The 14,911-nt window shown below is 40.5% G+C and overlaps 1 protein-coding gene across 23 annotated transcripts in view; it reads left to right on the forward strand.

Moving 5' to 3' along the window:
- ptprt (protein tyrosine phosphatase receptor type T) overlaps positions 1-14,911 on the forward strand; it is a 326,972-nt gene that overhangs the window by 266,497 nt on the left and 45,564 nt on the right. For all 23 annotated transcript variants that reach the window (XM_077013789.1, XM_077013772.1, XM_077013775.1 and 20 more), the window contains 2 exons: positions 6,502-6,689; positions 12,198-12,285. In XM_077013789.1, coding sequence (XP_076869904.1) covers positions 6,502-6,689; positions 12,198-12,285 — 276 coding nt within the window. The remainder of the gene's footprint in view (positions 1-6,501; positions 6,690-12,197; positions 12,286-14,911) is intronic.

The following is a 14,911-nucleotide window of genomic DNA, read 5'->3' on the forward strand; positions in this document are numbered from 1 at the left end:
AGGAGAAAAAAATACTCCAGTAAAGTACAGATACTGCATATATATATATATATATATATATATATATATATATATATATATATATATGTGTGTGTGTGTGTGTGTGTGTGTGTGCACATAGACACACACTCACTGGCCATTTTATTAGGAACACCTTGCTAGTACCAGGTCGGACCCCCTTTGGCCTTCAGAACCAGAGTTGTATAGTAACGAAGTAGAACTACTTCGCTACTGTACTTAAGTACTAAAATGCTGTATCTGTACTTTACTGGAGTATTATTTTTTTCTCCTACTTCCACTTTTACTTCACTACATATTTTCCATCAGTTTAATACTTTTACTCCGATACAATTTTTACGTGCTGTATAGTTACTCGTTACAATTATAAACATGTAAGCTGGCGCTGTCACCGGGTCAAGCGATCAGGCTGTCTTATGAGAAAACTACGCATGCTCCGGTCGCGTCTCGTTTACTCTGCTGCTGCCTTCACTCAACACTTGAGCTTCGTAATTTAGGATCACGTGACACGTCGTGACCAGTGATGTCAGTAACGCGTTACTTAGTAACGCGTTACTCTAATCTTACCACTTTTTTCGGTAACGAGTAATATAACGCGCTACTATTTCCAGTCCAGTAATCAGATTAAAGTTACTGATCCAAATAACTGTGCGTTACTATTTATATTTTCCCTAGTAAAATATATATTTTTGCTTTCTTCTTGGCTCAGTTCTACTTTTGCGTCTGACCGTAGCGCTCGACTCCGCACGCTGCGCGTGACCCTGTGAGAGCGCGAGCACGTTTTACAAGTCATTCTGTGCAGTGTCCTCCTGTAACGATATGTGGTAGTATAAAGAAACACACCTCAAACAGGGGAAGGAACATTTACCTGATGAATTTTAATGTTGCTTTGTGTTCCACGTTTGAAAAGTGCTGGAATTTTGACTAACGTCGCCTACTTTAAAATGCTTGAAATTGTAATGGTATTTCGTTTCACAAGCTGTCTGACTGAACTGGGGTGGGTTTCCCGAAACGTTCGTAGCTTCATACGAGGTTACGAAGTACTTGGCGCTACGAACGTTTCGGGAAACCCACCCCAGTTCGCTTGTATTACGTTTACAAATAAATTTACAAATAATACCGCGCAGCTACACAAACGTAATGTCAGGAGATACTGTAGCGACTCCTACTCCTCACGAGTCTGGCCCTTTAAGTGACACTGGGGGGCGGAGCCTTCTCGCACCAGGGTTGCGTTATCAATAAAGTTTCCCTCCTCGGGATTTTTGGATTAAGCAGTTTCTGCCTCGGTTACCGAACCTGCTTCAATACATTGTTACTGTTAAAAATGCACTTCCAATAAAGTGAGTATTGGAAAAATTTATTTTGCTGCTGAATGTAACTACTAAAGTAACTTCTAAAAGTAATCTAACGTAGTTACTTTTAAAATCAAGTAATATGTAACGTAACTAAGTTACTTTTAAAAGGAGTAATCAGTAATCAGTAATCGGATTACTTTCTCAAGGTAACTTAGCCATCACTGGTCGTGACTGCCGCAAGGGTCCGCGCGGCAAAAATGACGCAATCGCGGTGGCTCCGCCCATGCGCGTTGGCCACGCACACCACTACACCACCACCTCCAGCCTGAACCGTTGATACAAGACAGGATGGATCCATGCTTTTATGTTGTTGACTCCAAATTCTGACCCTAGCATCCCAATGTCGCAGCAGAAATCAAAACTCATCAGACCAGGCAACATTTTTCCAATCTTCTATTGGCTAATTTTGGTGAGCCTGTGTGAATTATAGCCTCAGTTTCCTGTTCTTAGCTGACAGGAGTGGCACCTGGTGTGGCCTCAAGGTTCAACGTGTTGTGTGTTCAGAGATGCTCTTCTGCATGCCTCGGGTGTAACGACTGGTTATTTGAGTAACCAGTCTGGCCATTCTCCTCTGACCTCTGGCATCAACAAGGCATTTGCACCCATAGAACTGCCGCTCACTGGATATTTTCTCTTTTTCGGACCATTCTCCATAAACCCTAGAGATTGTTGTGTGTGAAAATCCCAGTAGATCAGCAGTTTCTGAAATACTCAGACCAGCCCGTCTGGCACCAACAACCATGCCACGTTCAAAGTCACTTAAATCACCTTTCTTCACCATTCTGATGCTCGGTTTGAACTGCAGCAGATTGTCTTGGCCATGTCTACATGACTAAATGCATTGAGTTGCTGCCATGTGACTTGGTGATTCGACATTTGCTTTAATGAGCAGTTAGACAGGTGTACCTAATAAAGTAGCCGGTGAGAATATATAGTCAAAATCAAAGTCAAATTTATTTTTGTAGTGTTTTTTACAACACATTGATGTCACAAAGAAGCTTTACAATCATGTGTCCAGAACCCTAATGAACAAGCCAAAGGCGACAGTGGCAAGGACAAATTGCCTAAGATGGCAGGGATTAGGAAGAAACCTTGGGCGATTCTCTATTGGGCGGCCCGCTAACAGAAGTCTGTATTTATAGTCCAAATATAGTTCTATAGTTATAGTTATAGTTCTAATTCCACGCCAAGTAGCCACAGTCCCTTCAGTGCAGATGTCGAGCCTCAGGCAGGAGTGTAACCACGGCATCAGCACGTCCTCTGGCAAGCCAGATCATCTCCTAGGTGCTTGTATGGAATTGACTTTGGTAGAAGCATTCAACCAAGATATAATATACAGGTTGAGTATGTGAACATCAATTTAAACAACCATCGATTTAAACAGACATACATAGCTCACATGCAAGTGATTAGCATGTGGCTCTGGTAGGTTTATCTATAGCAGCATAACTAAAGGGAGGGGTACAGAAGTGACCATAGTCATGAGGGCTCACTGAGACTTTACTAGAGTGATCACATGACATGGCTGGATGACAGCATCAACATCTCAGATTACTAGAATATTCAATGACTGGGGCCCCCGAGCTCCACACCTTCACATGTAGAATATTAACTGAAGGCTTGATTAAAGAACTGTTACTGCTGCACTCCTGTGGGGTTAGGGATTTGATTTGTTCATGATTCGATTTGTTCATGATAGTTAGGCTAGATAAATAGGGTTAAATAGGAGTCTTGGATTGTTTTTGTTTTTCTTTTAAAGTTAGTGTGCTCATTGTACTAAGGTGCTATTCTTCTCTCACTGACTCTCTTATATCGTAGTGGCGCAACTTTGTCTAAAGCTGTACGAAGGGAAGTCTCGACGTGCTCGGTGAAACGCTCTAGTCCTTCCGGAGCTACAGGTGGATCAGTGTTTGTCAGACCTGGTAAAATATCAGAGTGCAGCTATGGTAGTAGATGTTATAGTTCATTTAATTTGGTAGCAGGGTGGCCAATGAAATGCAACTGGTACGTTATGAGGCTGTGGTCAGAAATGGCCTCACTTTGTGGAAGTACTGCTAAACTGGATATGTCAATGTCAAATGCTAAATACCAATACCAAATCTAAAGTATGAATACAACTGGTGTAGGACCCACCACATTCTGAGTGATACCCATTGAATCAAGAATTAATACATGTTAAAAGTGTCATGTAGTTTTTCAAAGTGAATGTTAAAATCACCAACTATAATCACCTTATCGGCTGATAGCATTACATGAGACAGGAAGTCCGAAAACTCCTGCAATAACCCAGAGTATGAACCGGGGGGGCGGTAAATAGTAATTAACATAAACGACTGTTTCGCTTTGTTGGTTGATGATAAATTTGATACAGTGAGAATGAATTTTCAAAATAATTAAAGTTAAAGCCTTATTTTTGAGAGACGCCTATATTGGAGTCATATTTTGTGGCGACACCACCCCACACTCTGCCATCCATGTTTTTATGGACCTTGCTTTGTGTTGGAAGAGGAAGGGGCCAGCTCCAAACTGTTCCCACAAAGTTGGGAGCATTGAATTGTCCAAAATGTCTTGGTATGCTGAAGCATTCAGAGTTCCTTTCACTGGAACTAAGGGGCTAAGCCCAGCTCCTGAAAAACAACCCCACACCATAATCCACCCTCCACCAAACTTTACGCAGTCAAAGTCCAAGACTCAAAAGGGAACCCATCCTCCATTGGGCGGCCCGTTAGCACAAGTCCGTGGTCACAGGGTGATTCCAGAGTTCCACAGCAACAGTCAAGGCTCCTGTTCCCTGGCCAAGCAGCCACAGTCCCAGAGTCCAGAGAACATGCTTCCACTGCTCTAGAGTCCAGTGGCGGCGTGCTTTACACCTCTGCATCCAATGCTGTGCATTGTACTTGGTGATGAATGGCTTGGATGCAGCTGCTCCACTATGGAAACCCATTCCATGAAGCTCTCTACGCACTGTTCTTGAGCTAATCTGAAGGCCACATGAAGTTTGGATGTCTGTAGTGATTGACTCTGCAGAAAGTTGCCGTCCTCTCTGTACTATGCGCTTCAGCATCCGCCTATATGCCCCACCACTTTATGGCTGAGTTGTTGTCATTCCCAAACACTTCCATTTTCTTATAATACAGCAGGCAGTTGACTGTGGAATATTAAGGAGTGAGGATATTTCATGAATGGATTTGTTGTACAGGTGGCATCTTATCACAGTTCCATGCTGAACTCCTGAGAGTGATCCAGTCTTTCACAAATGTTTGTAAAAACAGTCTCCATGCCTAGGTTCCTTAATTTTATACACCTGTGGCCATGGAAGTGATTGGAACACCTGATTCCAATAATTTGGATGTGTGAGCGAATACTTTTGGCAATATAGTGTGTATATGCAGTGATGGCTTAGTTACCTTGAAAAAATAATCTGATTACTGATTACTCCTTTAAAAAGTAACTTAGTTACGTTACATGTTACTTGATTTTAAAAGTAACTACGTTAATTACAAATTACTTTAGTAGTTACATTCAGTAGCAAAATGAGTTTTTCCAATACTCACTTTATTGGAAGTGCATTTTTAACAGTAACAATGAATCTCCTGACATTCAAATAATGTATCTCCTGACATTACGTTTGTGTCACTGCGCTGTATTATTTGTAAACGTAATTGTATTTTGTATACAATTGTATTGTGTTTGTAAACGTAATACAAGCGAACTATTCAGTCAGACAGCTATTTGTTCTGAAATGAAATACAATTACAATTTTATCATTTTTAAGTATATTAGCCAAAATTCTAGCACTTTTCAAACCTGGATCACAATGCAACATTAAAATTTGTCAGGTAAATGTTCCTTCCCCAGTTTTTGAAGGGTATTCCTTTACACTACCACATATCGTTAGGAGAACACTGTACAGAATGACGTGAACGTGCTCGCGCTCTTACATGTTCGCGTGCAGCGTGCGGAGTTGAGCGCTATGGTCAGACGCAAAAGTATAACTGAGCCAAGAAGAAAGCAAATATATATATTTTACTAAGGAAAATTAAAATAGTAATGCACAGTTACTTAGATAAGTAACTTTAATCTGATTACTGGATTGGAAATAGTAACTTATTATATTACTCGTTACTGAAAAAAGTGGTAAGATTAGAGTAAAGCGATACTAAGTAACGCGTTACTGACATATTACTGACATCACTGTATATATGCAATGTACAGCTGATTCCCTACCACTTGTATGTATGGTAAGTTAATTATTAGTCAATCATTAATTAACCAATATACTATATGCTATTATGGAAGATGTTCTTGTCTACTCAACGCGTGCTGGAGTTTCAAGTGTCTGATTAGTTGAGTTGAGATGGAACTGGTAATGGTTGTCTAGCAACCATCAGCTGTAGGCTTGTGAATCACTTTCCCAGCTTCAGAGTCGTCTGTTGAGTTCAGGGTAGACATAGTTGTTGTGTTCCTTAAAACAGGATTCTTACCAAATATTTTATTCTTGGTTGGTGACATCAAAATTCTTCAGATATTTTAAAGTGTAAATTGTTTTTGCCCAGAAAGTAATGAAATACTAGTCTACAACAAAATATGTCTGCTCCACACTAATAATTAAACTAGCACCAATACTAGACTTGCTTATGACTGTTTCACTAGATTATAAAAAGATAATATTAATAGATTATTAAGGTATATATACTATACTATGTATGTACTGGAAATGCAGGTCTGTGTCCACTTTTCTATTGCATAGCATAAATCTGCACTAAATCTACGCTAGTTCATGTTTTGAGTAGATGATTAGCCTTGAGCAGAAACAGTATCCCAGAACTGCAGGTGTCTGACTGTGGCAGCAGTCAGCCAGGCATGTAAAGGGCTTTTCCTTCTCACTGTGGTGCACTTACCATGAAGATTTCTGCAGTGTGAAACTCATGGCTACAGATGGGTTTGTGCTGAAGCTGCTCTATGCTGTGAATGTTCCACTATGAATGTTCTATGAAAACCATGAGTCAAAATGGGAAAAAAGCCTTCCAGTGGAAGATCTCAGATGACGATGAAGTCTGTTTCAGAAGGTCAGGGTCTCTGTCCCGGGTGCAGACTAAAGCTTGTCTGCCCTCTTTTGCATCTACAGATGGCAGTCACAGTGAGATGTCCCAGCCTTCTTTAACCATCCAGTCATACCCATACGGGGGCTGTGAGTCCGTGGAGATGTCATACCAAGCAGGCCAGTTCCAGCCCGCCATCCGTGTGGCGGATCTCCTCCAACACATCACCCAGATGAAGTGTGGTCAGGGCTATGGGTTTAAAGAGGAGTATGAGGTAAGATCTGCCTCTTTGTGGGACAGACACAGTGGGGAAGGGGCGGGAAGTTGAATTGGGTTTGTTTTCACATTGGATTCATATTCAAGAAGCACACTTTTTTTTTCAAATATGGACTAAATTGAACATGACTGAACTAAAGCTTCATTTCATGAATCAGCTGTGATTTTATAATGTCCATGGTGCCAGTTCATTGATACATTTTTCAATATATTTGAGCAAATTTCTCAGCCATATTTGTTTTGGACCAAAAGTGGTCCACTTAAATATGTTCTTGTGTCAGTACTAAACATTCACTGTGATTTACTTATGAAATATTCATGGGGCTAATCTAAAAACAAACAAACCAAAATATAAATATATTACAATTTATAATTTATTAAGACTCCCAACACATTCAACATTTTTCCTGTCAGTGGTGTGTTATTTTATTTATTTATTTATTTATTTATGGAGAGAGATAGACAGAGAGAGAGAGAGATACTAAATATATAAAAAATTTTAGACACACAGAGAGAAAACTGGTCAGTTAATTAAATTGCATATTTCTCAGCATTTGTGCAAGTAGTATGTGCTGGCATTTTGTGGAGATAAGGTCATATGACCTCAGATCAAGTTACTCCTGGAGAATCTCCATGCAGATTCTGTAACATCTCATTGTCCTGACATGACTAATTATCTCTCACCCCTGAACTGACACACGGATCATCAGACTCGTGTGGTCTCCATTCAGCAAATGCCTTCCTATATCCTATATCCTATAATAGACTGTAGCTCCCTATATTGATAATACAAACAAAAGCTCCTTTTGCCTTTTCATATTAATAAAGGTCATCTCCCCCGAAGGACATTTTCACTTCTGTGAGTTTGTCTTTTGTCATTTAAAATGAGAGGAGAGGAAGAAAGCTTTTTTCTCTCCACCTCTTTCTTCCATCATGGGCTGCATCTGAGACGTGCCACTTCCAAGGACATGTTTTTGGATTACTGCATGAGTGTGGATGATCTAAAGTCAGAGGAGTGTGTGTGCTGGGGGGAGGGGTTCACCCACTGGGGGGAGGGATTCACCCACTGGGGGGAGGGATTCGCCCACTGGAGGGAGGGGTTCACCCACTGGGGGGGAGGGATTCACCCACTGGGGGGGAGGGATTCGCCCACTGGGGGGGAGGGATTCGCCTGCAGACTCTGGTGGACGCCCACTGGTTCCGATCCGAGACAGTTCTAAGAAGACTGCTTTAACTTTTACATACATACATATATCACAATTTCATTTCACATTCACACATTTATCTTTTTTACATTTATTTTTATTTTTTTGCATCGATTGCTTTATTCTTGCAGTCGTTCACCCAACTGACTTTTTTCTATCAGTGAGGTTTTAGGAGATCCTGGGCTGGCCTGCCGTCTGTGTGTTCCCTTTAAAAGCTGGACTGAAATGGGCCAGGGTGGCTTTCCATCAGCCCCGCAGGCTCTCTGGGTCTGGCAAACCTGAAATGCATTGCCTACTGTTCATGTTTCCTCTCCAGCCGCGTTGACTGTGCCAGGGTGCGGGCCTTCCGTTTAAAGAGACATACATCAGCCAGGACATTTTTATATCGCCCTTTTGTTATCGCCGCACTCTTCTAACCTGATTTGTCTTGCCATTTCTCCCGTCCCTCCGCAAATGAAGTTGGCAGCATCCTGGATCTTTATTGGCAGCTTCTCTGCATGCTTATGAATATAAAAGTGGTATTTCCCTTTCATATGATGAATAGGGGACACTCGGTATATTTACGCCGCATTGTATGTGTTGGCTGCAGGCTTCTGACAGGATTATTTGGGATGAGTGCCACGTTGCTTCACAGCACTTTTGACGGAGGGAGTGTGTTTGAAATGGGATTCAAGCATTTCATGTTCTATTAAAAGGCTGCCATTCATGCACTGGTGCGTGTGTGGTACTAGGGAGGCTTTGAGAAGAGAGAGAGAAGTGCACGGTGACTCAAAAAGGTTCTGCACACATGCCTATGGAAGCTAGCATGGGGATTTTTGTCATTTGTTGTAATAGTAGTAGAAGTTCATAAATGCGTAAATGGGTGTGTGGGTGTGAGAGACGGAAGGAGAGAGAACACCACTGGGCAGAGTAAAGAGGGTAGAGATATGGCTGCTTTGATTAAAGAGGATCACAGCCACCTGTGAGCGTTACTGCCGTCAGTATAATCAACTCAGTCACCTCATCCTGATGGTTGTGTTTGTGAGAGAGACAGAGAAAGAACGAGAAATATTTTATTTAAATCGAATACTGTGACAACTAACCCTTCTCAAGCCCAAACAGCAGTTAACATTAGTTAACATTTGAGATTTGGTATGGAATATGGCAGTTGTTACCATTAGTTTATATTCTTTCTTTGTACTGCAACAGCAACAGCAGTTTATTTATTCATATATGCACTTAATTGAGTTAGCTAATATGAAGTATACCTGCATTTGGTGATATTATATTAGAGCATATGACCATATTCATGTGATTTTGGTATAATCCCTTGAGCTCAGTCCTTTTTTAAAAGATATATCATGTCCCCAAAGACATTCCTTGGTAGCTGAGTTGTTAGTGATGATGAAGATGACGGCGATGATGATGATGATACTGATGGGGGGTGTCTCAGAAGTCTTTCTGCTCTCAGAGTCCAGAGACACCACCTCCCACACTTACAGTTCTAACATACACACGCACAAACTAGAACACTGCTGCATATTTGTGTGTCCGCGGAGACTTGAGTGGGAGTCTTTTTTCTCTCTTCTGAAATAGTATTAATAGCTTCAAAAAAGGGTCTGTGTTACAGATGAAAGTGATTCCATTAAGGGTGTTTTGTTTTTTTCGGGAGCACACACACACACACACACACACACACACACACACACACACACACACACACACACACACACAAAATCTAAGTAAGTTCATTTTTCTTTGGGAGGTATAGACCTCTGTGCATAATCCCTGCTGCGCACTCCCCCACCCCTCCCTTTCACTAATTGGGTTATTTAAGCCTAATTGTTTAATTGGAAGGATTGACAGATCCTGAAACTGACATGGGCAGGATATTCATAGCAGACTACTGTTGTCCATGAGTGCTGCACACACCCAGATCCCATTTACCATATATAGAATCTCTTCAGTGTCGATGTCTTAAGAGTGTGTCTTAAAATGGCCTGGTGTTTGGATGACATTGAACACACAGTTCATAAGACATGAGAGATCATGGATTCATGCCTGGCTACTTCCATCTGGCACTCAAATTCATAGCACAGTGATGAAACATCTTCACCCTTCAACACCTTTACTTGATGCTGCTGACTTAGATCTGTGTAGATATGTCTTCATTTAGCCGTGAGGCTTCTTGACTCACATCAAATCTGACAGTATCATGATTCGGTATAATTAATTAACTTGTGATTAGAATGTGAGAATATCAGAGTCACATAGGTTGAACAAAGGAGCAACACTTAGATTAGTCTCTGCAGCAGTTGCCTTGAGAACCTTGAGTTGCACTCTAGTTACCTGAAAACATTTGAGTCAATGACAAGCTAAATACATTTTAAAGCACATGATCACTGAAAAGAAATAGTTCAAGGAATGTAAGACATTAATAAATTCCATTACTTACTTTCATGACAAAAGTCTGTTACAGTATACATGGCAAAATACAATATGACTTTGTAAGTTTGATATGGCTTGACCAAAAGGGATTTCCGAGGGAGAAGGAATGTGTGTCCTTCAAGGATCAGTGCTAGGCCCTTGAGCAAGGCCCTTGACCTTCTCAGCTCCAGGACTGACTGTGTGCCCTGACACAGCATCCATAAAGAAGCTGGGATATGTGAAGGCTTCATTGCTTTGCCTCGCATTTGGACAGAGCAACAACAATAAGTTGATCTCTATGTGTTCAGGCATCTCGTTTCATAACACAGACAGTGACCCAGAGTGGTGTTCATAAAGAGTCAGAGGAAGCTGTCCTCTTCAAAAAACATTCATGTGCTTCTCAGGTTTGTCAGATGTTTCACAGCAGTGCTGGAAGAAAGTTTTTTGGACAAACAAGTGAAAATTGGATGTTTGATAAAAAAAAAATTATATTTAGAAAAAGCACAACATATTAAAACCTGATCCCAACTGTGAAGAATGGTGGAGGTGTGCTCTGCTGTCTCAGGACCCGAACAGCTTGCAATTAGAGCAATTAGAGTTGTGTAATATGAAAAAAAAATAAGTATGATAAAAAAATTTGGGCATTTGTTTATTATTTTGTTATTAATTATAATTGGGGGGGGGGGCAAATGTTGCATTGTTTTTTTATAGTGCAATGGTCCAAAATATTTCAGAACCTTTTTGTACTCTCTTATGATTGGTCCTGGTGTTTCAGGCCTGGACTCTCATGAAGGGCCCTCACTCCGTCCACTGGTTCCCTGCATCCAGCTAACGTTGCCTTTAGACACAAAAATCACAAGAGAGAGAGAGCTCTCTGCATAACTATTATTTTCTGCTGCCTTTCTTTAATATTTTCAATTTTAATATGTTTTCTTTAGTCAGATCGTTGTATTTTAAAGCTTCCCTTTTTATTTCTTCAGTTCTGGTTGTTATAATCATCCCTCAGGCATTTTGACAGTTTGATTACAAACAATGAAGCTCTTTGTACAAAAGAGACTTCACCAGTCACATGGTAGTGGCTGTAAACATTTTTGTCATCTGTCAGTTACTGTTATGTGGCTATTTTCTCCATCTATTCTCTTTTTTAAATGGCTTTCTTTTCAAGCTTTCAACTATCAAACTTCTGTTATAACATGAAAGTTTTCATTTTGTCCAAACTTTGATTAACATAAGTATATCTCAGGGTGTAGAGATATGACACTCCGATTCCCCCTAGTTCATCCCAGACTTATTCTTCACCAAGGAAGCCATGTAGTTTTATTCATAAATTCTCTCTTAGGTTCCTAGATGGTCAGAATTATTGTGTGGAACAATTTTTGTCTGTCACAGAAAGTATGTCAGCCTGGGTTTGGGAGACAACATAAACATGACTATCCACTGTCAGCAACTCCAGTCCAATATGCAGTTGGACTATGAGAGAAATCAGTCCCATATCCCACCTAGCAAAAACACGTTCTCATACAATGCATAGCATTACTACTAACTGCTACTTAGGATTCACATGTTGTTCAAAAGAATGATGTACATCCACATTTAAATATATCATACTTTGAAGTTTAAGCAAATGCACTAAGTGGATGGCTGTGTTGATGCAATTTAACAAGGTTCAGGTGGTGTGTGTGTGTGTGTGTGTGTGTGTGTGTGTGTGTGTGTGTGTGTGCGTTCGTACGTGCGTGTGTGGGAGGGATAGAAAGAAACACAGAGAGAGTGAGAGAGCATGTTGCTGTGATGATATCCGATGTGATTGTAGGTCTGTGTGTGTGTGTGTGTGTGTGTGTGTGTGTGTGTGTGTGTGTGTGTGTGTGTGTGTGTGTGATTATCTGATGTGATTGTAGGGCCTGGCGGAGGGACAGACGGCCCCATGGGAGACAGCCAAGAAAGATGAGAACCGCAACAAGAATCGCTATGGCAACATCATTGCTTGTGAGTACCGAAAAAACATAGAAAAGCTTGTTTAGAGTTTTTTCCCCATAAACTCGTTTCAGTGAAGTGCTATGTGGCTGCTTCTGTGTGTATGAAGTATGAAATAAGATGCAAATTTGTTACTGCTTGGACAGTGTGCAGAAACATCAATAGAGAACTAGCAGTGACAACCAATTAAACAGTACATTTAGGTACACATCAGGACTTCACTTCAGGACCCTTCACTTCAGGACCCTTCCAGTGTTAGTAGGAGAGTTGGTAATGTTATCCCAGCATTAGACTATAGACTATTGGACAGAATACTGACTACTAAATGTACAGATGAAAAATATTTGTCATGAACTGTTCGTGGTTCAACTAAAAAGTCTCAACCACATGCATTCACAAATAACAATATTAGGGTCAAGGAAATCTGTTGTTTATAGCAAAAAGTAGGCTATAATCTTTAAAATTTTAATTAAAGGCCTGTTGAAAGATTACCAAGAAAAATACCAGTGTCTGCAAGTTTGTGTGTGCCATAAACTTCAGCTACCTGAAGCTACCTTGTCTTGGAAACTATAAATAACTACACTGAAAAAAAGTACAAAATGTTTAATTTAATTTATTTATTTAATTTAATTAATTTTTCATATTTCATCTTATCTAATTATTTAGCTTAAATGAGTATGGAGCCAATAGAACAAAAAATTGTATCACTTATCAATTATGTTTGGACTGCATTGTCCATCCATCCAGGTTCGGGTCACGGGGGCAGTAGCCTAATCAAAGAGGCCCAGGTCTCCCTCTCCCCAGCCACCTCTTCTAGCTCTTCTGAGAGGATACTGAGGCGTTGCCAGGACAGCCAGGAGTTATAATCTCTCCAGCGTGTCCTGGGTCTTCCCCGGGGTGTCCTGGGTCTTCCCCGGTGTGTCCTGGTCTTCTCCAGTGTGTCCTGGTCTTCTCCAGTGTGTCCTGGTCTTCTCCAGTGTGTCCTGGTCTTCCCCGGTGTGTCCTGGTCTTCCCCGGGGTGTCCTGGTCTTCCCCGGGGTGTCCTGGGTCTTCCCCGGGGTCTCCTCCCTAGGGAGGCGCCCAGGTGGCATCCGGCTCATGACCATAGGAGCCTTGATGAGCGCCTGATGGCTGGGTCTCTACCCATGGGGCCCGGCCGGGCATGGCCCAAAGAATATACATGGGCCCACTCTCCCATGTGGGAGAGGTAGTACTAGGGGTTCGGTGCATTGTGGATCGGGGGCCTTGGCGAACCGATCCTTGGTTACTGATGCTGGCTCTTGGGACTGCACTGTATCTACTCATATTGATTGTGTTTTAAATGTATTATTATATGAAAAAAGTGAAATATTTGTGTTTTTTTTTTATGAGAATCTCTACTTCTGTTAGTAGAGCCCTTTATGCTCTCTGTTAAATGTGAAGAAACTGACACTGAAATGTAACACTGGGACAAATGCAGCAGCCTGTCACTAATTGATATTCAGAGGATATTATTGGATATTAGTGGATATTAGCGGATATTATTGGATATTAGTGGATATTATTGGATATTATTGGATATTAGTGGATATTATTGGATATTAGTGGATATTATTGGATATTAGTGGATATTAATGGATATTATTGGATATTATTGGATATTAGTGGATATTAGTGGATATTATTGGATATTAGTGGATATTATTGGATATTAGTGGATGTTATTGGGTGTTATTAGGTGTTAGTGGGTATTATTGAGTGTTATTTGGTATTATTGGATTTTATTGGGTGTTAATGGGTGTTATTAGGTATCATTGGGTGTTATTGGGTGTTATTAGGTGTTATTTGGTATTATTGGGTGTTATTAGTTGTTAGTGGGTGTTATTGGGTGTTATTAGGTGTTAGTGGGTATTATTGAGTGTTATTAGGTATCATTGGGTGTTATTGGGTATTATTGGGTGTTATTGGGTGTTATGATGAATGTTCTACCATAAAACCCCCTGAAATAGACATATAGTTAAAGAAAACTGTCCATCTTACAATGGAGCAAAAGTTAATTTTTTGAAAGATTTTCATGCTGAAAATTGGAATTGTGTCAAAAAGTGTCACAGGTTTATTTAATGAGGGGAGATGGCAAGGGTCATCACCACTGAGTACTGACATCACCACTGAGTACTGACATTGTCTTTAGGCACAGCGTGGTGCTGCACATGGAAGGTGTATGAAGCCACAGTGATATTCAGTAGGCCTCAGTAGTTTGGCTTTGTAATAGCAGTAAAATGCATGTCCTTTACATAAATAAAATGGAGGTTCTTTAGCTGAAGATTAAAAAAACAGAAATTACAAAAATGTACATAGATATATTTCCTTCATGCTACTGTACAGGTTAGAAAAGCAGGCAAACTTGTCATGATGATGTGAAGTCTTTTTGTGAAGTTATTTTTCTCTCCCACATTGCCAGAGTGTTATCAGAAGTGAAAATGATGGTGGAAAACCAAAACATTGCAGTTACTTTGTCATGAATAATATGAATATCTAAATTATCAGTCAATTCTGTTAATCTCTCTGCAATGCCATTTATTTTGTTATGCTTGATTATATATTCAAAGTTGTCAGTGTAGCATGGGGATTGTGAGTCAGGACAACACGCCAGTGTGTG

This window comes from Brachyhypopomus gauderio, chromosome 8, assembly GCF_052324685.1.
Source record: "Brachyhypopomus gauderio isolate BG-103 chromosome 8, BGAUD_0.2, whole genome shotgun sequence".
NCBI lineage: Eukaryota > Metazoa > Chordata > Actinopteri > Gymnotiformes > Hypopomidae > Brachyhypopomus > Brachyhypopomus gauderio.